This window comes from Ambystoma mexicanum, chromosome 3q (genome assembly GCF_040938575.1).
Source record: "Ambystoma mexicanum isolate Mex_15411 chromosome 3q, UKY_AmexF1_1, whole genome shotgun sequence".
Taxonomy (NCBI): domain Eukaryota; kingdom Metazoa; phylum Chordata; class Amphibia; order Caudata; family Ambystomatidae; genus Ambystoma; species Ambystoma mexicanum.
Window position 1 is genome coordinate 889406572 of NC_090926.1, and position 27915 is coordinate 889434486.

At 45.8% G+C, this 27915-nt stretch overlaps 1 protein-coding gene across 1 annotated transcript in view; it reads right to left on the bottom strand.

Moving 5' to 3' along the window:
• The window catches only part of NOL11 (nucleolar protein 11), a 331146-nt gene that overhangs the window by 98802 nt on the left and 204429 nt on the right, over positions 1–27915 (bottom strand). The window contains exons 13-14 of the mRNA XM_069655029.1: positions 16527–16652; positions 12136–12360 (exon numbers count right to left, since the gene is read on the bottom strand). Of these exons, the coding sequence (XP_069511130.1) occupies positions 12136–12360; positions 16527–16652 (351 nt within the window). The remainder of the gene's footprint in view (positions 1–12135; positions 12361–16526; positions 16653–27915) is intronic.

Genomic DNA, 27915 nt, shown 5'->3' on the forward strand with positions numbered 1-27915 from the left:
TGGGAGAGGGAGGTCCCGATTTGAGTTTGGTCTTCAGCGGAAACCCTTTGTGTAGCCTGCAGAGGCTCCAGTGTGTCTGCAAGGACAGCAGGCACGGGAAGATCCTGAAACTTTGCTATCCTTTGTCTTCTGGTGTGCCTGAAAGGAACCCGTTCCCACTGGGGGGCGCTGTATGTCCCGATTGGACAGCCACCCACCCCTTTCTGTAAACTGCAGGGAGATTTTGCAAAGGTTGAGTGTGAAATCCTAATAAAAGGCGAGGTTCTTGAGGCAGAAGGCAAGTCGACCACTGGAACAGAAGATCCGAAGAAGACTACCAGAGATGCCTGTAATCCCTTCGAGTAACCGCGAAGAACCACTGCTGTCCTGATCCCATTTTTGAAATGGCAGAGGGGCTCCGAAGAGGACCACTCCTTGCTGTTGGCTGGTGGGACCAACTAGCCATAAGACGACCTGCAGAACGAGCCATCCCCCCCAACGTGCTGTGACCTTCCTGGGCTGCAAACAGCCAACACCCTGGAACATTTGACCCAATTGCAGTGCATCGTCTTCCCATGAACGAATGCACCCAGAAATTTGGTGAGCTCCAGTTGAATCTCCAGAGGCAAGATCCCCTTCCTCAAATTCCGCTCACCAGAGTGCAGGACCAAGGAATCGAGGCAGATTGACTGGGCGGTAAACGTTCACCCTTGGAGCCTGTGAAAGGACACCAACAAAGCAGCCCTACGAGGGAGTATGAAGAATTCCTGGCTGAGCGTCCTTTCTCTCGACTGCTGCGACATCCCTTCCACAGTCCCTCCTTTTGTCACCACGGCCAAGGAACAGTAGACTAGGTCCACCGCTGCTGCACCATGAAAGACTCCAGCTGCGTCTTCATCACTCCTCAGGTACTGTGGGACTCTGGGTAGTACTTACCTCAAGGCATGTTGTAGCTCCTGCGTTACTGGAGTGCTGAGTTCAATGTTTGGGTGTTTTCCCATACTGATCGGCCAGGCCTAATGCTTGTCCGCCTATACAGAGCCCTTTCCAAGGGCCCTGACAACTTTTTGACTAACAAAAGCATTCAACCTACTTCTAACCAAAGAACTTTACCTTGTCTGCTGCTGTGTCTGATTTGCATTCCTTCCAAACGGACTCTGAAGAACTCAGAATTAGTTAGGGGTGGACTGCTAAAGCCCTGTGGCAACTGAAAAGTATAAGCCTATGAAAGTATTCAACTACTGCTCACATTCCCTCTTGGGATAAGCCTGGCTGCCCAGCTCGCTACCAAAAAGTGTGCAGTACAGACTTATACCCAAGGTTGGTTTTTGCTTAGACCTGTAGTCCTAATTGTGTGTGGTGTTCCCAGAGGGTACAGCATGCAATTCTGCCCAACACTACCACATCACCAGTTTCAGGCAGAGCGCCCTTTGGCCCCATGTCCGGGATAGAATCTCCCTTCGCACACTTGTTATCAACCACAAATGCCTGACAAACCCTGCCCCTAAGTACCTGGCAGATAAGTTCAAACAGTAATCAGCCAGACCGACCGACTAGAGCCTTCTACTCTCAATGCCTTACCATCCCCAGATTCAATATTAAAAGAGCTGGTGGTGCAAGCTTTCCTGTGCTAGCCGTTAAAACAGTGGAATGCCCTCCCCCTAGCTTCAGAATGGAACCATCTTTCTGGACCTTGAGAGCAAAAGTAAAGAGTTGGCTCCTCGACAAGAGGCGCTAACAAATGGCTTATACGCCATCAAAATGCTGCGCCTGCTTACTCTTGTTTGCATCACTGTGACATTAACTGCATGGTATTGTCTCCTCATCACTATCGACTCTCGTGTAACCCCGGTCGACTTGCACTTACTATTAACTTTTATTGTTGTTTATACTCTTCTCTATGCCTGTAACATTCTCAGGTTTTGGCGCCCAGTTACCTCAGAGTTTGGCGCGTGGTACAAATAAAGAAACTAAACTAGTTTCCTATAACTGTAGTGTTTAGGCTGGGTTGCCCCTTTGGGCTTCCCTGTTAATTTCTCTTTAAGGTTCTTGTGTGAACTACTGTTCCCAAGGGTTGAAGGGGGATTTTAATCTCACTTTACATTTTATATAGTGAGCCAGCACAAAGTTTACTTGAATGGCTGGTGGCAGTGGTTTTAACTTAGTGACTTTGTAGTCTTATCACTCACAGCCTCGGTATGCACAGAAGAGCCACCATTCTTCTATAGTGGTGGGCTCATTTTTTTTGACATTTTATGTTTGCTTGTTGTTTCTGAGATCTTCCCTTGCCATTTTAGGTGGGAACGACCTAGATGGAAGTTTTGTCTTCGGCAGGAATCCTTTGTATTCCCCGTCTAGGCTCCATTGTGTCTGAGAAGGCAGGAAGCGAGGAAGGAGTCCCAAACCCCGCAGCCAATTGTCTTCCACCTTGCCTGAAAGGAATCAGTTCCCAGTGAGGGGCTGGCTGTCCTGATGGGACAGCCCGACCACCCCTTTCTGTAAACTGCAGTTAGAGTTTGCAGAGGTTGTGCTGTTGTTCCTGTTAAATACTCCGAAGCAGGAAGTTGCTGACAAGTCAAACACTGGAGCTGAATCCAAAGAGGAAGATGAAGAAAATACGTATGTAGCGATTTCCAGCGACTGGCGAGCCTGCTGTTTAACTGGAGCCTGATGCAACTCTTCCTTCCAATAGACCTGGGGGTCCCAAATGCGACTCCTATCCGCAGGCTGGTGAGATCCACTAGTCTCAAGAAGACCTACATTTTGAGCCATCCCACCATGTGCTGCAAACCACCAAAACCCTGGAACTAGATCCAGAGTGCGGTGCATGGCCTTCTGAAATCCGAATCCAGCTGACACTTTGGTGCCCTCCTGCCGGACCTCCACAGACACATTCCGAATCCTTGAAGTTCCCTCAGCAAAGTGCAGGACTAAGAGTGTGAAGAGAATCTGACAAGCGATATTCGTTCTTCAACTGGCTCCTGTAAAAGGGTGCCAAATGCACAGAGCTGCGAGAATCTGAAGTAACCTTTGCTGGAAGCCTCCTCTGGTGACTGCCGCTGCAAGCTCCCATCCAGTGTCTAGTTCTTTCGTCTCCAGACCAAGAATCCAGGGACCGGGTCCTGTGCTGAAGCATCCTTAAGGCATCCACTCTGAAGATCTGCTTTTCTCCTACAGTACTGTGTGGGCTTGGGTAATACTTACCGTAAATCTTGCGTGAATCCTGTGAAGCCAAGTGGGTGATTTGAGTGGTTGAGAGTTTTCCCATACCACTTGCCTATGCCTAATGCTGGAACACATATAGGGAGCCAGGGAGCATTCTCAAAAGTCCCTGAACACTTAACTAACTCTGAAGCTAATACTTACATGTTAAAGAAGATATCCACTAGAACTCAGACTTTCCTGCAACTGAACCCTATCCTGATCTGCCTACAGATGGTTCCTAGATCACTAGGGTCCCTCCTCTGCCTCAGAAAACTCATGCTATAGACGATAAAAGGACTTTGATAAGGATTCTTTCTGTCTGGAAATTATAACAAGAGTAAAAGCACTTACTTTATTTATTGAACATTTGCATAGCGCCTACACAGAAGAAGTGTTTCCAGGTGCCACCAGACAAAAGGGGGTTAGGGGGTGATTTTACATAGAAGAAAACAACAATAAGGGTTCTACTAGGCCTTGTGACATCCAGATCGTGCATGTGCAGTATGAAGAAGTGCAGGAGAAAGGGATGGGATAGGGGAAGGGAAAAGGAGAAGTGCTGGAGGGAGGTGGCCCGGGAAGTGGCCAAGTGGTAGCAGGTAATATTATTCCCACCAAAAATATCGCTGTATATATGGTCTTCTGGAACCCCACAGGCGATAGGCGATATTTTTTGGGGGGATCTTTTGTGGAAGCGGGGGTTGCGGGGGGCGTCCCAGGAGGGTGTCCGCAGGGTCCATGCCTCAACATTGCTGCAAAAATATGGCAATATTTTTGTATCGCATTATTTTTGTGGGGATATTAACACATGGAACCCAAGGGATGCCCAGGTGGGCTATTGCCAGGGGTATGGCAATAGGGCAAAGGAGGGGGGGGGCAGGATCAGCCTCAGAAGGTTAGTCAGGAAAGGGAGCCGGAGGGCAAGTGCTTGTAGGAAGAGGTGAGCAGGGGAGACTGGAAGAAGGATGGCCTGACCCCGGGGACTCATAAGGAACACAGGTATCCAGTCAAAGCAGCAGGAGACTAGACGGGGAGGGGGAGGAGAGAAGTGGGAGGAGAAAAGGAAGGTATTGAGGTCTCTGGAACTTAAGGAGATCTGGCTCAAGACAGAGGGACAGACAGGGCGTTCCAGAGGGAGGCTGCTGACAAAGAGCGAGATCTACCCCCGCCCACTCTTTGCTTGGAGAAACGTCTGATCTGCAGAGAGTTGGTGCTAGAGGACAGAAGCAATCTAGCAGGGAGGTATTGGGGGGGAGGGGGAGAGAGTCGAATATAGTGAAGCCCCCGGCCACAGAAAGCCTTGTGGATGATGCAGAGGGTCTTAAATTTGATCCTTGCAACCACCAGGAGCCAGTGGAGAGATTTTAGAGCTGGAGAGATGCTGTCCCTAGGCTTTAGGTAGAGTGAAGAGAGAGGCAGATTAAGGAAGAGGCTATTGCAATAATTAAGCCTTGAGAGAACCAGAGCTCTGAAGAAGTCTAGTTTCTGGGGAAACGTGAGGAAAGGGAGAATGCCTCAGAGCAGATGAAGCTGATATTGGGCCTTCTTGGCAAGGTCAGCGATATTTCGTATTTCTTTATTTGTATAGCGCGCCTGGCCAAAAGGCATCAAGGCGCATATCTTGGTTGCATAAAATCAAAAACAGTTACAGCGCAGAATATACAATATCAGGTACTTACAGGTGTAATTTACAATAAATCGGAAAATACGGTAACATGAACATAATGGACATCATAAATATACAATTGCAATGCAGGAAATACATTGTCAGGTACATGTGGGTGAAATTTACAATCAAAATTACAGAGAGAAGCCGAAGCTGGTGAAGGAACGCTGAGGGTGTGTGCTACTGGTGTGGGGGTGGAGAGCTGTTATACTCTTGGGCAATGAGCCACTATTTAGCTTTGCTCTTAAATACATGAAATGAGGGTTCTAGTCTAAGTGGGGTGGGCAAGGAGTTCCAAAGTTTGGTGGCAAGGACTGGGAAGCTGATACCCCCAGATTTCTGAAGTCTGAATCTGGGCACGGCTAGGCAGTGAGCTTGGGCTGTCCGCTGAGGACGGTTGGAAATGTGTGGAGTGAGCCGGCAAGCAAGGTATTGAGAGGACTTGTTGTCGAGGCATTTATGTGTGAGGGAAAGAGATTTGAGAGAGACTTTTTGTGCTACGCAGAGCCATTGCAGATTGTGCCGGGTGCCATATATGTGTTGGTCCCTAGGTATATTCAGGGCAGCCATAATGGCATTTTGGGTGCCCTGAAGATTGCACAGGTTATGCTGGCTGGTACCCAGATACAGGGCATTGCAGTAGTCTAGCTTAGCCATGATTAACGTTCTGGCAAGGGTGATGCAGTTCACGGGGGTGAGGAATGGGTGGCAGGCTGTGATTTTTAAAAAAAATAAAAAAAATTTAAGTATTTTATTGGCATTTATATAAATACAACACAACCATCAAACAGTAACATAACAAACAAAGTCTAATTAACTAATTAACTACCACAGTCTTCGTAGTTCAATATGTTGTTCGTAATTGTAGCGGGGGGGGAGAGGGGCTGGTATGCGGCGCACCCAAGGTCACGGGGGCTGGGTTTTCAGGTTGATCATTCTTGGGGGTAAGTCACAGGCAAGTCTCTAGTAAGGGTGAAAGCTCAGGGGGGTTTGTGGTCGGAGGCATATTGGATGTCACGCACCAGGGCCTTCCATGAGTCTAGGGTGTCGTTGGAGTCGTCATCGTTTGAGTGGATTCCATCCTGCCAGGCCCTGGTCTCTGCCTCTGTCCACTTTTCCAGGTCCTTAAGCCAACATCAGTGCCTTGGGCCCCTTGGTGATTTCCATGCCATTGCTATGGACCTTTTTGCGAGGATGCAGGCTAGGTCCATTAGTTTGACCAGGTGTTTGTATTTGCTGAGTCTGGGATGGGCTCCCAGTAGGCATTCCTTTGGGTTCCACTCATATCTCGTGAGTCCCGCTTCGGTGCAGGTACGTTCCACCATGGACCAGAATTTCGCTGTTTTGGTGCAGGTCCAAAACATGTGGATCATGTCCGCTTTGTCATTTCCGCACCAGGGCAGTTCGGTGGTGCATGTTTGTTAAAGGTAGCAACTCTTAGTGGGGTCATGTATGTTCTGTATAGCACGTTCAATTGAACTTGTTTGAATCTAATGTTCCTCGACACCTCTTTGGGGTATAGTAGTATTCACTCCCATTCACTGTCAGTTAGTGTGGTCCCTAATTCGGATTCCCATTTTTGTCTCAGGGACACGCTTTTCGGATTGGGTCTATCATTTAGTTTGGTGTACAAGCGGGAGACCGGTTTCCAACCTTCTGCTAAATCGTACATCTCCTGAAGGAGGGGGTCCGGTGGGGGTTCTTCTGGCCAGACAGGCCACTGTGCCCTTGCTGTCCGCTTGAGGCGGTGGTACCACAGGAACTGGGTGTTCAGGATGCCTTCATTGGCTTGTAGCGATTCGAGTTCCCTGAACGTGCCGTCTTCAAACAGATCTCCCCATGTATAGATTCCGGCTCTCTCCCATTTCCTAGCTGTCGCTAAGTCTGCATGAGTTTTGCATACATTCGCCAGGATGGGAGTATTGGGATTGTAGGGGTGTTTCAGTTGTCGAAGGGAGCCAATTCTGGCCCATATCTGCCTGCCCAGGGTAGCAATCATGGGGACTCCAGAAGTTTGTTTCGTCGGGTTCCAAAGCATTTCTTTAGGAAACAGCTTGGGAGTCGGATGTCGCAGGAGCCCCACTTCAGCCGACAGGTCGTCAGAGAGCCATTTCGTTGTGTGGCTGAGCTGCGCGGCTAGGTAGTACCTTTGCAGATCGGGTAGTTGTATCCCACCTTCTTTGTACGGGAGCGTGAGTGTGGGCAAAGAGATCTTGTGTCTGGACGACCCCCATATGAAGTCCTTGATTAGAGAGTCTAGTTTTTTGAAGAAGGGAGGTCTGATGTAGAAGCATACATTCGTGAAGTGGTATAAGAAACGGGGGAGAACTATCATCTTGACTATTGCCGCTCTGCCTATTACTGCCAGTGGTAACTTCGACCAGAAGTTCATAGATTTGCGGAGGGCTCTTACTGCTTTTTCCGTGTTGTGTTCGTGCGTGAGCGCTGGGGTATGACACACTTCGATTCCCAGGTATTTAAACTGCTCTGGTTGCCATTGTATCCCGACATCTGGGAGGTCGGGCTTATCCAGACCCCTGAATCTGGCCAGTGGGAACGCACACGACTTTAGTTTGCTAAATGTTATTCCAGTGTATCGGGCATAGTTGTCGAGGATGTCCAACGCGACTTGTGCATTGAGCTGGGGGTTATTCAGGTACAGGAGGACGTCGTCCGCATACATGGATATTATGGCGTGATCACTGCCCAGCCCAATGCCCGCGTCGAAGTGTTGTTTCCTGAAATAGGCAGCCACTGGCTCCAGGCCCAGTATGTATAACATTGGGGATAGCGGGCATCCTTGCCGCGTGCACCGCTCTATCGGCCAGGCTTCGGACACCGTCTTACCAGTCTTCACTCTCGCTGTCGGTGTATTATACAATACCTCGACCCACTTTACAAAGCTCTCGCCAAAGCCAAATTCTTTTAGCGCTTCGATCAGCCACTCCCAGTAGATGGAATCGAAGGCTTTTATAGCATCCAAGGAGAGTACTTCTAGATCCTCGTCTCGATCATAGGTCTCTGCCATGATGTGTTGGAGCCTCCTCAGGTTTGCGGTGGTGTTGCGTCCTGGCACAAAACCATTCTGGTCCTCATGAATCAGGGTTCCAATCACCCTCGCCAGCCTCTTAGCCAGGATTGTGGTCAGGATCTTGTGGCAGGCTGTGATGAGTTTATTAGTGTAAGCAGAAGCTGAGAACCCAGCGTTAGTTTGTCTCGAGAGATTTAAGGTAGAATCGAGGTAAATACCTATGGTTTTGGTGGCATTGGTAACCTTAATGATGTTGCCATCAATAATGAAAGATTTGAAGGAATGCTCTAGTTTGCTAAATCGGTTTGGGGAGCCCAGGATGAGGGGCTCGGTCATATCATCATTAAGGTGAGAAGGAGAGAGAGGATTTGAAGATGAAACCCATCGTTAGGCAAGATTGTATGCAGTACCCTTTGGGTACACTACAACATCCCTGACCTCCTGGCAATAGGAACCCAACCTTTGGTATAAGTTTGTAGTACACAGGTTGGTAGCGTGTTAAGCAGCCAGGCTCATCTGAAGAGGGGTCAATGTGAGCTGTAGGGGAGTTACACAAGGCTTCTTGATTAAACAATTATTAATTTAACAGTCAGTTAGAGTAAGCCTTCTTCAGAAGGGGGCAATATAAAGCAACACACAAACATATTTCAAAATACACTCTTCGTGTTCCAAATCAGCAAATACCCTTTTTGGGTTGGCCCACAGACAATACCTACACCCTCAGGTGACTTCCATAGTTAGGGTGCTGGGGACATTAATAGATCACTGCTGCATTTAGAATATTCTTGAGAGGAGTGTCAAAGAAAACTGTTTTTAGAAATCTACAAGTATTCACACAATTATTCTTAAGCAGGTAAGTACTTTCAAAATAACCCCCTAATGCAAAGTCAGTTAACCCCTTCCTGGAAGGAAGACAACAGATAAGCAGAGGAGAGAATTATCATTCAGGGAGCCAGGCCAGCCAATGTTAAGTTAGCAAAAGTCAAGGTGAACTGAAGCACTTCTTGCAGGTAAGTAGAAAGTCTTGCACAATGTTTTAAAAGTCTTTGTAGAATAGAATAAATCAAAGTAGGGACACATGCTGATTAGGCTTGTGAAGTAAAGAAGCTGACAGCAACTCTACAGATGCAACCGAGACAAGTCTCCAACGAGGACAAGCGAGGTTACACAACAAGAGGTAAGTTCTCTTAGACTGTACAGTACCTTTAGGTCGAAGAAAAGGGGTGTTTTCTGTGATTGGGAGGCCTCTCATCCAGTGCACCCAGGCCACTACTGGAATCCTCCTAGGGTGTCTTCTGTGAAGCCCCTAGACCCTCAACTAACTCTAAAGTAAAGTACTTACTTGTTCTAACAGTCTTCCTTAGGAACTCTGACTTTTGCTACTTAAGAACCTATCCTGACCTGCCTGTTGGACACTAGACCCTAGTGACCCCCCCCCACCCCCCCTTCTGCCACTGAGAACACTCATGCTCCAAGAATAAGTGAAAGACTTCTAAGGATTGGGCCTTTTGCCTAGAAAAGAAAATAAGTGTTTAAAAGTGACTTACTTGCCAAAGAAGTTGGTTGGTAACTAACTCTGAGAGAAAACAGTTACAAAAGTTATTACTTAACTTAGAAATGTTCTGCCATTCTGAAAAGTATATACAAGGTTGGTTTAATTACCTTACAAATGTTTTGATATTCTGAAAAGTATTTGTAACCTGTTTCTTTCCTTAGAAGCTGTTTCGCCAATCTAACAGAAAGTAGATGTAAGGGTATATTACTCACCTGTGATTTGGTTGTGCCCAAAAGTAATGCTGTTGGTTTGGATGTATACTGTTTGGCCGTGGCACAATTGTTCGCGGCCGAATGGGCCGTGGTCACTTCGGCCGTGAAGACAATTTTGCTGTGGCCAAATCAGTCCAAACTGAAACACCCCCCCCCCCCGCCCCATGCACTCCCCCGCCCATGCCCTACTTACCTTTTCGCGTCTGCTCATCTTCTGACCCTGCAGAGTCGGATCCGTCCCTCCTACGCGGATCGGAGCCAATGCCACAGGGTCTCCTTTTCTTTATTTTTATTCTTTCCGTCCCCCATCTCCAAACCTCTGGAAGCTGGGAACACCCCCCACCCCCCGACTCCTCCAAAGAGCACCAATACCAAACATGGAACCGGGGGGACACCCCTGCAACCCCCGCTCCACATGCTTGGTACGGATTACCCAAATTGATTGTTTCCAAATGAGCCAATGGTACTGGCTGAATTCGGCCAGATTTACCATATGGTCAATTGGAAACAAATCCATTTTGTTACTACAGTTGGTTTCACTTCACTATTCCTGTTAGGATAAATGTATGAGTGTCCCCAACTGGGTCTTGCTTCTCCCAACTTGCTGTTAGCCTGTCCAGAATAAGTCTGCCTTAGGTTTTACTTACCTAGAATAACTGAGTCAAAGTGTAACACTCGATTTTGCTTTCCCTGGTCTGTTTTAGACAGCCACAAAAACAGTTTTTGGTTCATACCTGCCTTTAAGTTGCTGATAGCTCCTGTAAAATGTGTATAGGTTTTACTTACCTTGAGTATAACTGTTACCCTAAAGTAAGTTAGAGTTATTGCTTCCCTTAGTCTGTGAACTGAAAAGCAACTGTAATTGAATATTACACGCCAAGGTCCAACTCGCCTAGAATAACTTATCCTGAATGAGAGGTATAGGGGTTTTACTGTACCTAGAATAAGTGTTCCACTATTCACAAAAAGTATATTGTCCTGTTTGTTTACTAAGTGATTTCTTGGTGAGTGTCACAGTACAACTGCTAGGGTCTACTACCCTTGTATTACTGAATGTAATCTAACAAGTAACTATTGGTTTGACTTACCTAGAACTCCCGTTAGGTGCTCCAAATTATGTTATAGGCGTTGGTCTGTGTACCTTCAAGCATGGTGTTGCGTTTTTCCATAATGTGTTTATATGTTCTGTGATAGTACTCATTTCCCCCAAGATTTATCTGGGATTACTTGTATTTAAATAAAACATGTATTCTTACAATATATAGTGTTTATTTGGACCATTGGTATCACAATTTATTTGTACTGATTCTACAGCCCACTCTCCCTCCTAAAATATGCCTGGCTTCTCTGCCTACGCTACCCTGAACTCAGATGGTACAGCCTTGTACTAAAAGTGGAGTCTTGTACTGCCTAAATTGAATGGTTTTAATAAGCCCTTAGTTGGACTACAGAAAAACTGTCCTAACAATGGAACACAATACTGGTAAGAATCAAAACGACACCAAAAGGAAATTAGGAGGTGCTGTGGAAGGAAAAATGCAATGTGGTGGCACACAACACTAGCTACAATCAGAATGCATTACTACAACACTGACAAAGTCTCTTAACTGGGTGTCACTGCAAATGTGGCATCCGGGCGAACAGGAAAACAGGTATGGAAGGTGCCCTTCGCCCGAGCCCTTAGCCGGCTGCCTGGACAAGGCTCCCTGAGGTTTCAGCTTTCTACTCTGCCTGGAGGGTCACGTGGCTTGTGATGTCCACTAATCAGGGAGGGTGGGCGTCAGGGTGCAATGGAAGGGGAGGGAGAGGGGCAAGAGGAGGATTGGCGCTGCTAGCGGTTGGTTGATCTTATCAAGTAGGGTCAAGTCGTAACAACGGACACATAATATTTTAACGTGAACCATGCATCAACACCTACCATCAATGAAACAAAGTATGTGTGCGCAATACTGGTGTGAACAATCTTGTAAAGCAATACTGTATTTGCTTGCACATCACTTTACCTTGGTCCCCTCTTAAGAGCTAGTCTTTATTACTTGCGCAGAGTTAGACACATAACTCTTGGGTTTCCAGTTTGCCTTGGTATAGAAAGTTAGCCCCAACCCTTGAAAACAAGGATAGGAAATTCCTCCCAACAGTAGATAAACGAATTCTCGCCAAGACCAATGCATGCCTACAGTGAACAGAACAAGAAGAAATCCCTAGGCAACTGGGCATAATCATCACCCAACCCCCCCCCCCCCCCACCTTGCCAACCACATCAGTGAACACATTTTCAAGTTTTCCAGGTGTACAAAATCAATGTAATGTCACCCATGAAAGTGACAAAAACACCCTCCTCACAGAGCCAATGGATAACATGTAAACAATGCACAAAAAAAACAAGAACACAAAAGTGTGGTTACAAAGTCAAACTCAATTTACAAAATCCATTGCACAATTCAAACAATTGAAGTTAAGAACTACATTTTGTTTCGGTATGAAAGGATACAGTAATGCTGCCCTTTTCATGCCAACTGGGCATGTTAGGATAGGTTCTGGAGGGCAAAGCTTTTGTATCAACTGACCATCACAGCTGTCTTCCTCCAACAGTGCTGGGCTAAAACCATTTTGTACAATGTCTGCTGGTTTATCCGTTTGTTCAGAGTCCACATCAATGTAGCAAATCACAGACTCCAGGTCCACAGCCACCTTTTCTAAAGCAGCATCACCGATGCTAAAAGGAGAACGAGAGACATCAAGCTATTTATACACTTTTCACATGCTCCAAGAAATTGTATTTCAATAAAATCCCATGTTTAACCGCTTTAATTCCATACGATCAGAGCCGGTGCAAAAATGTTGGCAGCCGTAGGTGAATGGTAATTTGGCTGTCCAACCCCTCCCCAGCACTATCAACTTCACGGGACTGGACTATGGCATCTGCCCCCCCTCCCCCAAATGTGTCTTCACAGTGTCACATGTACATCCTGCCCACCAGGTTCACAAGCTGCCATGTCGCCATTGTTTTAAAATCTAAAAACAGTTGCGAGACGTTATGCTATTTTATCTCTCACTTGAATACAGCCTACCGCCATTGGTGTGCCTCGCAACGCTGTGGGGTTGAACGCCCTTCAGATGATCGTTGTCTGAGATGTAAGAGGTGAAGAAAAGATTTCTAAAATGCGTGTGTGCATTTTTAGTCAGCACAAAGGTGGTTAGGGACTGTCTATGTACCTAGCAGCAACCCAAGGTTATCAGGTTTATTTTATTTATTTCTATAGGGCACCTAACCCTCAGGTATCTAGGCGCTTTAGCTTGGTTACAGATACAGTTCAATTTGGAGGTCATTGAGTAGATATGTACAAGATTTACAAAATTAAGGCAATACAAATACAAGACATCTCGCGGTAGAGTTGAGAATACATACTAAATTTACAATAACAGCAGGTAGTGTAGCGGCTAGTTTGTGTTACACTGGAAGTCTGGCGAGAAGGTGGAAGGCATCGGTACAGTGGTCAAACCAGTCACAGTACACAGAACGTCTGATCCGAATTTTGCATGGGTCTCAGCTGGATTCTATTGGAAACAGTGATGGGTGTTTTGGGTGTGTGTTTGAGTGTGTTTATTGATATAACGGTATGCAAGTGAGTGGGCCGTGCCCATGCAGGACAGGTTATGCTTCGTTGTGGTGGCGTGCTTGACGTACCATTGAAGAGAGACCAACACCTGGTTGGAAAGGATCTCGTCTGAGGATCTTGTCTGAGATGCATTCAATAAGGGGTGAACCAATTAAGAGACATCTTAAGAGGGGTCAATGCGAGTGGTAATGTTATGACAGAGTTGAACACTAGCAGTTATTCAAATAAACACTTGTACTCAAGGTTTCTTGATAAAACTATTTCACAGTCGGTTGTGTAAGAAGACTTCTTCAGAAGGGAGCAATATATATAACATTTATGATACACTTCAAAACACACTTTCTATAAATCAGATGATACCCATTGTGGATGGCACACAGACACTTCCTACACCCTCAGGTGACTTAAATAGCTAGTACACTGTGGACATTGATTTATCACTGGTACATTTAGAGCAATACTGAGTTTGGTGAAAAAGATGGAATAGAGGAATAAAACAAAGGTTAAAAAATAATTCACAGTTAAGTACTTTTCAAAACCTTCTAATGTCAAATAAGTGTAACCCTTTCCTGGGGGAAAAGATATAGAACAGAGTCAAAGGTAAGAAGAGTCTGTCGGGGTGCCAGGACAGCCAATGTTAATTGCACAATGCCTAGGGGAGCTGAAGATCTTCTTTGCAGGTAGGTAAAAAGTCTTGCAAAATGTTTTTAGAAATGTTTGTTGGAAATAGAACAGTTGAAGGGCCACAAGCTGAGAGGCTTGTGAGTGCCAAAGCTTTAGCAACTCTGCAAGGTAACCAAGACAGGTCTATAATGAGAGCAAGTAAGGCAACACAACAAGAGGCAAGTTCTCTTAGACTTTACAGTACATCTGGTTAGAAGAAATGGTTCCAGCTGGTTTCTGTTCCTGTACAGCTCTGCAGTTCCTGTTGTTCATGAGCCTCAGTCGCGGGAACAAGAGGGAGGATGTCCGGGTACTCCTGCTCTGCAATGGGAAGGTCAGCGGCAGCAATAGGCAAACTTCAATTCAGCGGTTCTTCTGTGTTCAGCTCCTCATGTCTGACAGCAAATAGCAACACTGTGGTTCTCTGATACCACTTGAGCCTTTCCTTGCTTCTGGGGTCCAGCACTCTGTTGAGGTGGCTCAGGTTTGGTCAGTCCTGCATCAGATATGTTCGGGGGATCTTCCTAGCGCTCAGGTCGGAGTTAAAAGTGATCCACTCGATTTGGTGTTCCTCTCCCTGGCACCTCGGTTTCAGCAATAGCAGCAGCAGAAGTACAGACAGCTTCGAAAGGAGGTCCAAACAAGTTCACTTTGGAGTTTATTTGTCCCCACCAACTCAAAGGGAGAAGTCGTTGTTGCATGGCTTCTCTAGTCGAGGAGAATTCGGAGCTTTAGCACAGCAACAGGGCTTCACCGGGCAAAGTAATGGTCCAGGAGTTGCAGCAGGTGTCTCTTCCAAGTTCTTCATCTGATTCATTCGTCCAGTGGTCGACTGCCTTCCAAGCCAAAAAGCCTCGCCTTTTATGCAGGTTTCTCCCATTCACTCCAGCCTAGCTGTCAGTCACCCAGCAGGGTAGCTGTCCTTGCCGGACAGCCAGCCGGCCAATCACCTAAGAGTGCATTCCTGTCTCCTAGGAGATGAAGCACAGGGAGTTTCTAGCGTCTCCTTCGCTTCCTGCCCTCGCCAGACACCCTGGAGCCAGAGGCGGGCTTCACTTGTGAATCCCGCCTAAGACAAAATGAACAAAGGGACCAAACCTGGTTTGGCGCGCAGAGTAAAAATCTCAAGAAGGCCCTTTCCACAAAGAAATGGTGAAAAAAGAAGCCAGAGGCCATTTTGACAAAAAAGTGCACCCTTGGGTGCTTTACTGCAGCTGCAAACGCAGCCCACAGCAAATGCACACCACGGTAGTTAAAAATAAACCACTGCCACCAGCCATTCATTGTAGAAAGGGTAACATAAAAATTTTACATGAGAAACTAGACAAATGGGGATACTAAGTAACCACTCCAGCACCCTATTGTAAGATAGTGTGTGCTCGGTCTAGAAAGTTACAAATCTAAGTAAAGTCATTTATCCAAGAGAAGGTTTTTAAACCTTTGGGAAATCTGAAAGACTTCCCTGTGTCAGTGCACTGAAGGTGCTATGTGTCACAATGTAAAGAGATGATGCCTATGGAGTTTGTCAGACTTCAAAACCAAAAAGAAACACAGAGCTTAAATCACAGAAAAATACATGAGAATTGGAAAAAGGGCTAACTCTCTCTCCAGGTTAAAAATTAAATAGTCCTAGAGTCCAGCAAAAGTGCTGGGGATTTCTAAGGTAGAGAGGAATTAGCACATTTCTGAGAATTCCCCCTAACAAACTCCAATCATATACTATAGGGAGATATAAAAAGGTCCCCCATATAAAGAGTAAAAGACTAGGTGAGATGAGAAAAAATACCCACTCACCTAGGGTCAAGTTAAAATAGTTACCAAGCCCAAGCAAAACGTCCTGGGGTTGACACAGGTCAGGATGATTTATCATAAATATGAACATTTTACCAAACAGATCTGTCTATTGAACAAGACAATTTTCTTCGATAGACATCTTACTAGTGTCATTACCTCGATCTACTCGCTCACCGAGACATCTAGTGGTGGCTCAAGGCGGTAGAGACACTCTCGCCCAGTGTGTACTCCTACACACATTCTGCATGCAGCCTAATCTTGGTTCGGACTCTGTCAGCAGGCTCAACTCTACTAGATCCCAAATAGCTTTAGGTGATGGCATTCAACAGGACTAGCTGGTGGAGTGCCCCCATCCTCCACCCCCACTCTCCCCACAACTTTCAGGGAACTCTTTAGCACACTTCAAGGCCAACAAGCATCCATTATTTAATATTTAGTAATATCAGCACTCCCACTGCATTAGTCTCAGGTCATTGAAACGTTCCTATTTGGGTAGCACTCTCTCCTTTTCACAGACTTTTATTCCAAACAACTCATGCAGGCAGATCTTTACTAACATGAATATTTTTGTGAATTTAGCCCTTTCATGTTTGTGAGTCAATCTCATTTGGTCTGTCATTTTTCTTCATACCTTTCTATTTCCCCCAAGCACCCTCCCTTTTTCCATTTCACGCACAGACTAAAGTCTCATACATATACACCCTGGGCAAGGTGCAATTAGCTGAACCTTCAGACAAGGTCTTGGCACTGTAAGACCACTACGGTAAGGACTTGTGCAGTACAGAAGTCTATTAACAGGACTTACCAGAGGACTGCCTTCAAGCAAGAACAAGTAACTGCTTCAGGAACATCAGGAAACTGCTGCAGACAGAGTTGTACCAGATGCATATCTTCCTTTTCTAAGAGCAATGCAATTAAATCCGGACAGGAGCTGGAAGAGAGAATACTTATTTATTTTTTTGTTCATTTATAACACGCTTAATACCAGCGAGTGTTTCTAAGCGCAGGATCGGGATTGCATTAGTCCAGGTTTAAGGTTGAAAAGTCAAAATTTGATAAATAATCATTCAAATCACCATTGCTCCATTTCATAACGCAAGTAAGGTGTTCACATTGCAACTGAAAATGTACAGACACATGAATTGCTTTCTATCTTATCACACTACTGAATATTCACTAAGAAAGGGTACTGCAAATGAAATTAAACAACAGAACACACCCCTTCAAATCACTGGCTCATATGACAAAAAAGTCACAAAGGGTACAGAGTTCGGTCAAATACTTTATGTTACAATGGATTTCTAGACTCTGGCTTGGTGGACAGAGGAGGCCATCCCAATGAGAACAGGGGAACTCGGAGGTTAGTCAAAACCCAATCAAGGTAAGCGTAGAGTGTGGTCAAGGCTTAGTCTGAGGAGGTGGTCAGGGGTTCACAATGAATTCACACAGTGAAGTGTTAGGACAGGTTTTCTAAAGTCCAACTAAGGGCTTAGTAAACCCATTCACTGAGGCAGTAAAAGACTCTATAGTATAAGGCTGTACCGCCGAGTACAGGGTAGCGTAGACAGAGCAGCCAAGCTGATCTTAGTAGGGAGAGAGGGCTGTAGAATCAGTACAATGTATTTGTAATACAAATGGTCAAAAGAAACACTGACACTACATATTGTAAAAATAAATGGTTTATTTAAATAGAAATATGCCCAGATAAATCCTGGGGGAAATAAGTACTATCACAGATCATATAAACACATTATAAAACACAATACTATGCTTTAAAGTAAACAGACCAAAGCATAGCCCTTATTTAGAAAACTAACAGTATCCCTTATCAAACACATTCAGTATAGGTGACACCTATACAAGGGTAATGGACCCTGTCAGCTATGCAGTGACGCTAAATAGAATGTTTAATACATTTTAAAAAAGAAGAAAGAAATCACATAGTAAACCAACTTTCAAATATACTTCTCTGAATAGTGTGACACTTATTCAAGGAACAATAACAACCTATAACTATTATTCAGGATAACACAGTTATACTAGGTGAGTAAAACCCTTTTGGTGTAATATACAATTACAGGTGCTTTCTAGATCAGTGCAACACATATTTAGGTAAGCAACAACTTCCTAACTTGTTTTAGGATGGAACACAGCTAACAAAGGGTAAAGAAATCCTGTATACTTTTTAAGGGGGCCATCAGCAACCTAAAAGGTAGGTGTAACGCTCACCTGATTCCCGCAGAGGCGCCGGTCTTGACTGGGTGAATGCCGTATCTTCAAAGGTGATGTGTAACACACGGTTGGCTCTTTGGGCTGGACCTCTGTGCACTGTATGTCTGACTCGAAGAGTAAGATGTCTGCAGATAGAAAATATGGGATTAATGAACTGGGGTTATTGGGTGCCTCTCTCCTCTTCCCTTTCTCTTCTCCTGTAGAACCCCAAAGGTTAACGCCCTCACCTTAGGTAAGTGAACGCCGAGCTCTCCATCTGCCTCGGGGCAGGGTGCCGTAACCAGTTTCTTCACTGGATAAGGGTGCAGGCCTCTTGACCTCAGAGGACTGCTGTCCGTCGTTAACTACACGAACGGTAAGTTCTGGGCACTTCAAATGTCTTAAAAGTCTTTTGTAATGATATCTCTTGTTTTGCAGGGTTCCGGCGATGGCGGGCTGGTGAGAGTTGAGGATCGAACCCGCGTGAGGTATAGAAGCGCCTGGAAGCACGTAAGTAAGCGCTTGTAGCCTGCTTCACGATGCGCACTAACTGTCCCTTTTATCTTGCAGGTACAAGTTCGGAGCTTTAGAGAAGCTGAAGGGTGCTGGAATACCCACTGGATTCGGCGTGGGAAGGAGTAATGGCACGTGAGTAATAAAGTTGCCCAATGTCTTTAAACGCACCTTCTTTTGTCTTTCAGATGCGGGATGCAGCGCCGAAGGCCTCCGGAGCGTGCGAAGAGCTGGTAAGCTTTTGTCTTTCAGATGCCGGAATGCAGTGCGAAGACCTCCGGAGCATGCGAAGAGTAGGTAAGCCTTTGTCTTTCAGATGCCGGAATGCAGCGCGAGGCGTTGGTGACAGCCGATGGACCAGGTAAGAGATGCGCTGCCACTGAAGACCGTAGTGCTAACCTGTTCTTTCTTTGTCTTTACAGGTGCTGCTGAAGACTGGATTCCAGGATGGTAAGCCTTTGTTCCCTTAGGCCCAGGATCAGAAGCAGAAGACACGAGGAGCGTTCTGCTGCAGAGAATGCAGAATAACGCAAAGCAAGATTCATCCATCGGGTGTGGTTTAAATAGCCTCCTGTAGTGCTTAGGTGTCTCCTTCCACAGCCACGCCTAGGTAAGAAAAGAGTTCCTGCTTTCCAGAAGAGTTCGTGTTCTGAACCTAGGGAGTGGCTCCTGCCCCACCCAACAGGAAAAGTAGTCCCAAACAGAAGAGGATCAGGGGTTCAACTGGCAGGTAAGTAAGCAGCATGGTCTGCTGCAGGTAAGTCCACCCAAGCATTATGAGCCCGGCGCTTCCAGCGCTGGGACTGGGCATCTTTATGAGCCTGGTGCCACTGCCGCCAGGACAGGGTCCAAAAGGTCCCAATTGGGACTGGCTGGCACTCGGAACCGGGGTTATGGGTCTGCTTCCAAGGGAGTCGGGCAAGTCCTGATCTTTTGGAAGCAGAGATCATGACAGTGGGTATCAATTAGAGATTGTTTTTGAATCCGTTTAAAACAGACCAGGGAAAGCAAAACCCAGTTGGGGAAATTGCACACTATTATTCTGGAAGACATAGTTAAGTGAAGCCACCAGCATTACTTTTGGCAAGAGGCAAAACCAATTCACAGGTGAGTAAATTAACCTTACATCTACTTTGTTAGAATGGTGAAACAGTTTCTAAGGAAAGTAAGAGGTTACATATACTTTTTACAATGGCAGAACATTTCCAAGGTAAGTACTTTAGCAACTATGCACTCAGAGTTATTAGGCACGAATTGATGTAGTAATCCTGGGGGAGACTACACAACCCTTGTCCTCTTAGTATTGGGCAACCCACCTATTGGTATAGGACTGTACTACACAAGTTGGTAGTGTGACTGAGCAGCCAGACTTATCTCAAGAGAGGTAAATGTGAGCCGTAGAGCTGTAGCAATGAAATCCACCAATACAAGTATCCAAATAACACTTACACTCAAGGGTTTTTGTTAAAATAATTATGGAACAGTTATTTTCAAATAAGCATCCTTTAAAAAGGGCAATGTGAAACAATAAAAATACTTCAAAATACTTTTCCAGAATCAATTCAAAGCAAGTAGATACTCTTCAGAGATGCTTCATACACACTTCCTACATCCTGAGGTGACTTCAGTAACTAGGACAGTAATGGCATTTATCTGTCACTTGTACACTTTGGTAGATTCTGAGGTTGGCAGGAAGGAAAATGGCTAAAAAGGGTTCCCAGAGCATGTGAGCACTTTAAATCTTCCAATGAAGTCTAGATAAAAACCTTTCCCAGAAATATTAGTTTAAAAGCAATGCATCACCTACGAGGGACAGTAAGAATCAAAGTCGATGGAATAGAAGAGTCTGCAGGGAGCCAGGACAGCCAAAGTCAATCGGAGTAAAGTCTATGCAGCGGAGGCACTTCTTAGATAGTAAATGTCTTGCACAAAGTTAGAGAGTTTGTTGAATGAAAACTCACTGTAGGGTAACAAGCTGTTACACTTGTGAAAGTTACAGCGGAGATCAACTCTAGAAAAGCAGCTATTGCAAGTCTCAACTGAGAAGACCAAGCTACAGACAATGAGTTAAGTACCCCAAGGTCAGAACAGTACCTTTGGTTATAAGAAGAGGGTCCAGCTGGCTCCGGTCTGGTTGCAGTGATGCAGATCCTGTGTTCCTGGGCCTAAGTCGCGGGGACAAGAGGGAGGACGTCTGGACTCCTGCGGCAGCAATTCGATGGTCGGCGGCAGCTACAGGCTCTTTTCGGATCAGCAGCAGTGGTTTCGGCACTCGGTAAACGGCACCACCAAGAATCGTGGACAGCGGTTGGGCTTCATTCACTCCTTGAGTCCTGCACACTGGTGAGCTGACTCTAGCTCTGGTTTGTCCTGCTTCTGCAAGGTCCTGGGGAGACTCATGGAATTTTTGGCCGGCTTACAGACATTGCACTAGACTATGGATTTCTCGACACCTGGCACTCGGTTCCTGCAGCAGCAAAGAAGTACAGCCAGTTGGGGAAGGTCTTCCAGCAAAGTTAGTCTCTGGGTAAATTGGTCCCACTAACCCAAGGGAAGAAGTCGTCCTTTCTAGAGCTTCTCTTGTAAATCAGAAAAAAGAGTTTCAGCACAGCAGCAGGGCTTCACTGGGCAGTTCAAAGGTCCAGGATGATGAAGAAAGCTTTGTTCACGGTTTCTTCGTCGGGTTGTTCTCCCCAGTGGTCGACTGTCTTCAGGCCAAGAAGCCTCGACTTTTAAGCAGGTTTCTCCCATTCATGCACAGCCTAGCTCTCACTCACACAGAAGAGCGACTGTACTACAAAGACAGCCAGCCAGCCAATCAGGACTGGGTGCATTTAGGTTTCCATGGAGACAATGGACAGGGGAGTTTTAGACACCTCCCTCACTTCCTGCCCTTGCAGACACACCGGAGCCAGAGGCGGGTTTCAGTACTGAAGCCCGCCAAAGGCAAAACGAACAAAGGGGTCAAACATGGTTCGGCACACAGTAAAACCCAAGAAATACCTCTCAAACAGAAAATGGCAAAAAAAGACGACCTGGGCCATTTTAACACAATGGTCACTCACGGCTGCTATACTGCAGCTGAGGATTCAGCCTGTGGTAGAAAAGCACAATGGTAAGACAATTAAACCACTGCCTCCAGCCATTTAAAGTAGTTAGGGTAACAAAAAATGTTACATGAGTAAGTAGGAAAAGGGGCTAAGTAACCCCCCCCAGCACTCCACATAAGATGGGGTGTGCTGGACCTACAAAGAGAAAAGGTAAAGGCAATTTCTGTTTACTATTCTTGGGAATAGTAGTTAACACAAGAAAAGGTATTTAAACCGTATGAGAAATCTAAAGGATCTCTCTGTGACAATGCACTGAGGGTGCTGTGTGTCACCATACAAAAAGTGGATGCCTAAGGAATTTGTCAGACTCCAAATACAAAGGAAACAGATAATCCAAATCAGATCAAAAACACACGAGTGAGAAAAAGAGCTCACAAACTCCAGAGTTAAAAAAATTAGCACAGAAATGAGAATTCTCCTAAACAGTTACCAACTAACTAATTTAAAAGTAAGTAACTTTTCAACGATGTTAGAGAGAATTCTCAATTATGTGCTAATTCCCCTTCTACCTTAGAGACCCCCAGCTCTTTTTGCTGGACTTTTGGACTTTTTATCTCATGTATTTTTAATGTGATTTATTCTCTGTGTTTCTTTTGGCTTTGGAGTCTGACAAACTCCATAGGCATTCTTTTCATTGCACCTTTTGTGCAGTGGCCCAGGGAAGTAGATTTCCCAAAGGTTAAACACCTCCTCTTGGATAAACTACTATTTCCAAGAGCAGTGAAGTGAAACTGACTTTACTTACATGTGTAACTTTCTAGACCCAGCACACACTATCTTACAATAGGGTGCTGGCGGGGTTATTTAGTATAAACTTTGTCTAGTTTCTCATGTAACATTTTCAGGTTACCCTTTCAACAATTAATGGCTGGTGGCAGTGGTTTACTTTTTACTACCGTTTTGTGATTTTACTGCGGGCTGCTTTCGCAGCTGCAGTAAGACACCAATGGGTGCCCATTTTGTCAAATTGGCCCGATCTTTTTCGCCATTTCTTGTTGGAAAGGTCCTGCTTGAGATTTACTCTGCATGCCAAACCACGTTTGGTCCCTTTGTTTGTTTCATCCTGGAGGGATTCACAAGTGAAGCCCTTCTCTGGCTCCAATATGTCTGGCAGGGGCATAAATTAAAGGGAGGTGCCGAAACTCCCTGTGCTTACTCCCCTTGGTTACAGGGATGCACCCAAAGGTGATTGGCCAGCTGGCTGTCTGGCAGGGACAGCCACCCTGCTGTGTGATTGACAGCTATGCTGGACTGAATGGGAGAAACCTGCATAAAAGGCAAGGCTTTTTGGCTTGGAAGGTAGAGTCGACCACTGGATGAAGGCATCCGAAGAAGAATTTGGAAGAGATGTCTGCTGCAACTCTTGGACCGTTATTTTGCCGGCGAAGCACTGCTTCTGTGCTGAAGCTCCGAATTCGCCTCGACTAGAGAAGCCGTGCAAGGACGACTTCTCCCTTTGAGTTGGTGGGACCAATCAACTCCAAAGTAAGCCCGTCTGGACATCCTCTCGAAGCTGGCTGTACTTCCACTGCTGCCGGAATCGAAGTGCCAGCGAGAGGAACACCAGATTGTGTGTGTTGCTTTTAAGTCAGACCAGAGCGCTAGGAAGATCCTCCGGACTTCCCTGATGCAGGACTGACCAAGCCAGAGCCACCTCATCAGAAGCAAATAAAGTCTGAAGTGGTATCAAAGAACCGCTGTGTTGCTATTTGCTGTCAGACGCAAAGAGCTGCAACACCAAAGGACCGCTGAACTGAAGTTTGCCCATTGCTGCCGCTGACCTTCCCATTGCAGAGCTGGAGTACCCAGACGTCCTCCCTCTTGTCCCCACGACTGAGGCTCAGGAACAACAGGATCTGCAGAGCTGTACAGGAAGAGAAGCCAGCTGGAACCATTTCTTCTAACCAGAGGTACTGTACAGGCTAAGAGAACTTACCTCTTGTTGAGTAGCTTTGCTTGCTCTCAGTTGCGACATGTCTTGGTTACCCTGCAGAGTTGCTAAAGCTTTGCCCCTCACAAGTCTCCCAGCTTGTGGTCCTTCAAGTGTTCCATTTTCTACACACATTTCTAAAAACATTGTACAAGACTGTTTACCTACCTGCAAAGGTGGTCTTCAGCTCCCATAGACATTGTGCAATTAACTCTGGCTGTCCTGGCTCCCTGAGAGACTCCTCTTACCTCCGACTTTGTGCTTTGGCCTTTGTTGTTAGGCAATGTTTGTATGCAGTACCCTCTGGGACCACTACACACAACTCTGACTACAGGTATAGGAAACCCAACCTTTGGTATAAGCTTGAAGCACACATAGCGTGTTGAGCAGCCAGGCTTATCTCAAGAGGGGTCAATTTTAGCCGTAGTGAAGTTACACAGAGATTTACAATTACAAGTATTCAAATAAACTCTTACACTGAAGGTTTCTTGAATAAATAATTATTAATCAGCCAATTAGAATAAGCCTTCTTCAGAAGGGAGCAAATAATAGTAACACTCAAATACACACTTATATCTCTAAATCAGTAGATACCCTTTTGGGATGGCCCACAGACACTACCTACACCCTCAGGGGACTTCAACTGCTAGGGTGCTGGGGACATTAATATATCACTGTTGCATTAATAATCAGATAGTAATAAGTCAAAGGAAAAGATTAGTTAGAACATACAAGAGACCACAAATATTCTTAAGCAGGCAAATACTTTTTGATCCCTCCAGAAAGTCATTCAGTACAAAAGGCTAAGCCAAAGTCAATGGGCAAAAGTCTTATATAGGATGAAGCACTTCTGATAGTTAAGTGGAAAAGTCTTTGCACAAATTCTTAGGAGTCTGATGAAAAGAAGAATCAAATGTAGGGCAACAAGCTGATTAGGCTTCTGAGTAGTAGAAGATGCAAGCAACTCTACGGCAAGAGGCAAGTTATCTCAGACTTTGTACTGTACCTCTAAAATGAAGAAGATGATGACTCCTGTTCGTGTGCAGCTCTGCAGGTCTCGCTGTTCCTGGGCCTCCGTTGTGGGGACAAGAAGGAGGATGTCGGGGCACTCCTGCAATGCACTGGGACGATCAAAACTCGCAAACGGCAAACTTCACTTTTAGTGGCTGTTCGATGTTTCAGCTCCTTGCATCTACCGTAAATAGCAACACTGCGGTTCCTGGCTGTCGAGATGGACTTTCCTTGCTTCTGGGGTCCCGGACTGTGCTGGGGGGGCTCAGGCTTCGTCAGTCCTGCTTCTGGGGAGTCCAGTGGATCTTCCTGGAGATCTTGGCCAGCTTAAAAGCAACGCACACAATCTGGTGTTCCTCTCCCTGGCTATACGGTTTCCAGTAGCAACTCTGTGGAAATTCAACCAGCTCCGAGATGGATGTCCTGGTGGCTTACTTTGAAGTTGATTGGTCCCACTAACTCAAAGGGAGAAGTCGTCCTTGCAGGGGCTTCTCCGTCGATACGAATTTGGAGTTTCAGCACAACAGCAGGGCTTCACCGGGCAAACCAACGGTCCAGGAGTTGCAGCAGGCGTCTTCTTCAAGTTCTTCTTCAGTTCCTTCGTCCAGTGGTCAACTCTGCCTTCCAAGCCAAAAGCCTCGCCTTTTATGACAGTTGTCTCCCATTCATTCCAGCCTAGCTGTCAGTCACCCAGCAGTGTGGCTGTCTTTGCCAGACAGTCAGCCGGCCAATGACCACAGAGTGCATTTGGGTCTCCTATGAGACTAAGCACAGGGAGTTTCTGGCAACTCCCTCAATTCCTGCCTACCCCAGACACCCTGGAGCCAGAGGCGGGCTTCCCTTGTGAATTCCACCAAAGGCAAAGCGAACAATGGGACCAAACCTGGATTGGAGCGCAGAGTAAATCTCAAGAAGGACCTATCCATAAAGAAATGGCGAAAAAAAGAAGACCAGGGCCAGTCTGACAAAAATGGCACCCTTGTCTGCTTTACTGCAGCTGCGAACGCAGCCCGCATTAAATGTATACACCATGGAAGTTTAAACAAAACCACTGCCACCAGCCATTCAGTGAGAAAAGGGTAACATAAAAAATGTTACATGAGAAGCTAGACAAAGGGGATGCTAGGTAACCACTCCAGCACCCTATTGTAAGATAGTGTGTGCTGGGTCTAGAAAGTTACAAAGTTAAGTAAAGTCAATTTCACTTTACTGCTCTTGGAAACAGTAGTTTATCCAAGAGAAGGTATTTAATCTGGAAGATTTCCCTGTGCCACTGCACTGAAGGTGCTGTGTGACACAATGTACAAGATGATGACTATGGAGTTTGTCAGACTCCACGGCCAAAAGAAACACAGAGTTCAAAATGACATTAAAATACATGAGGGAGTGGGAAAAAGGGTCTCGCTCTCTCCAGGTAAAAAAATCAAGTCCTCAAAATCCAGTAACGTTGCTGGGGATCTCCAAGGTGGAGGGAATTAGCCCATTTCTGAGAATTCTCCCCAACACTCACCATGTATAACTGTGTGTTATCACAAACGTAGTAGAGGAATATGAATTGGGGCAGCTTCCTAGTCTGACCATGATTGATTGGGGAACCTTTTGGAGAGCATATTGCCCCCCCCACTCCCCCTCACCCACTTGACTCAATCTATGAGAGACTTAGTCTAATATGGCAGAAAGGTTTGTGTAAGGTTTTAATGGAACAGGGCAGATTGTTTGAAACTACGATTAACGATAGGGGCCTCAACTCAAGACCTTATAGCGACGCCAAACCTGGTAAAAACAAAAATTGTTTAGACATGTGTTGAACTGCCTTAGAGAAAATTTAATGAATTACCAATGCTTTGGAGACCACTTTGTCTGGACTATCAAGAACTATAATAATGTCGCTTCCTATTTGAAAATGCCACCCTACAGGTTATTTAGGTTTCAAATTCTGAGACTTAAGTAACATTTTCTGCCAACCCAAGAAGTCATGGGCAGACGAACTAAGGTGCCGAGGGACCAGAGACTTTGCCGGCATTGCTTTCAGGAGGTAGAAACCTTGAAACACATGCGTCCAATGCCCCATTTTGTGTAATTTGTGGGGCAATATCATTCATCCGAGTATTAGATCAACGGAATAGGATCTGTGGATTAGGATTTTAAAAACAAATGACATTTCCTTGCCAATTAGGCTTTTAGAGTTTTTAAAGGCATGTTTCACAGTATCGTTTAGGAAGAATTTTCATAAAAGTTGCTAATTCCTCTCTACCTTAGAGACCCCCACCTCTTTTTCTGACCTTTGGGACTTTGAAGTTTTAATTCTGTTTATTTTTTTTGATTATGGAGTTTTAGATAACTCCACAGGCATCATCTTTTCATTGTTGTCAAACCGCACCTTTATTGCAGTGGCACAGGGATGTCCTTTGGGCTTCCCAAGGTTTAAACACCTTCTCTGGGATGAACTACTGTCCCTCAGAGAATGTAAAATTAAATTGACTTTACTAGTCTTTTTAAATTCATAGACCAAGCACACACTATCTTCCTATAGAGTGCTGGATGGGGTTACTTAGTATCCCCTAGGTCTAAACACCCTTGCAGCTGCAAAAGCTACCCGTTCCTATTGAAATGACTGCTGGCAGTGGTTTTATAATGAACTACCATGATTTTTCCCGACGGCGAACACCTGTAGATAACCGGGGCTGCCATGTTTTTCAATATGGGTCCCAAGACACCTCTGTAAAAACTGACTCTGGTCATCTTTTTTCGCTGTTTCTTTGTGAAAAGGTCCTTCTGGTGTTTAACTCTGCGGGCCAAACCAGGTTTGGTCCCTTTGTTCGTGAGCCTTTGGCGGGCTTCAGGACTGAAGTCCGCCTTTGCCGTCTGAGTGTCTGGGGTGGGCAAGAAGTGAGGGAGGTGCCCGAAACTCCCTGTGCTCGGTCTCCTAGGAGACCCAAATGCACTCTGGCGTGATTGGCTGGCTGACTGTCCGGCAAGGGCAGCCACCCCGCTGGGTGAGTGACAGCAAGGCTGGAATGAATGGGAGAAAACCGTTTAAAAGGCGAGTCTCCAGGACTGGAAGGCAGAGTCGCCCACTGGAACGAAAGAACTGAAGACGAGTTGGAAGAAGACGGCTGCTGCAACCATTGGACCGTTGGTTTGTCCAGTGAAACCCTGCAGCAAATCCGAATTGCCAGAACGCCATTCGACAGAGAAGCTCCTTCAAGGACGGATTCTTCCTTTGAGTTGGTGCGACCAATCAGCTCAGAAGACACCTGGATACCATTCTCAATGCTGGTTAAGGTTTAGCCAGGGAGAGGGAATCCAGTTCCTGTCTTGAAGCAACGGCTACTTTAACCTAAGTTACTCCATTTTGTTTGCTCTTACGATGATCCCGCGCAGTACAGGAGTCCCCGACGTCCTCCCTCTTGTCCCCA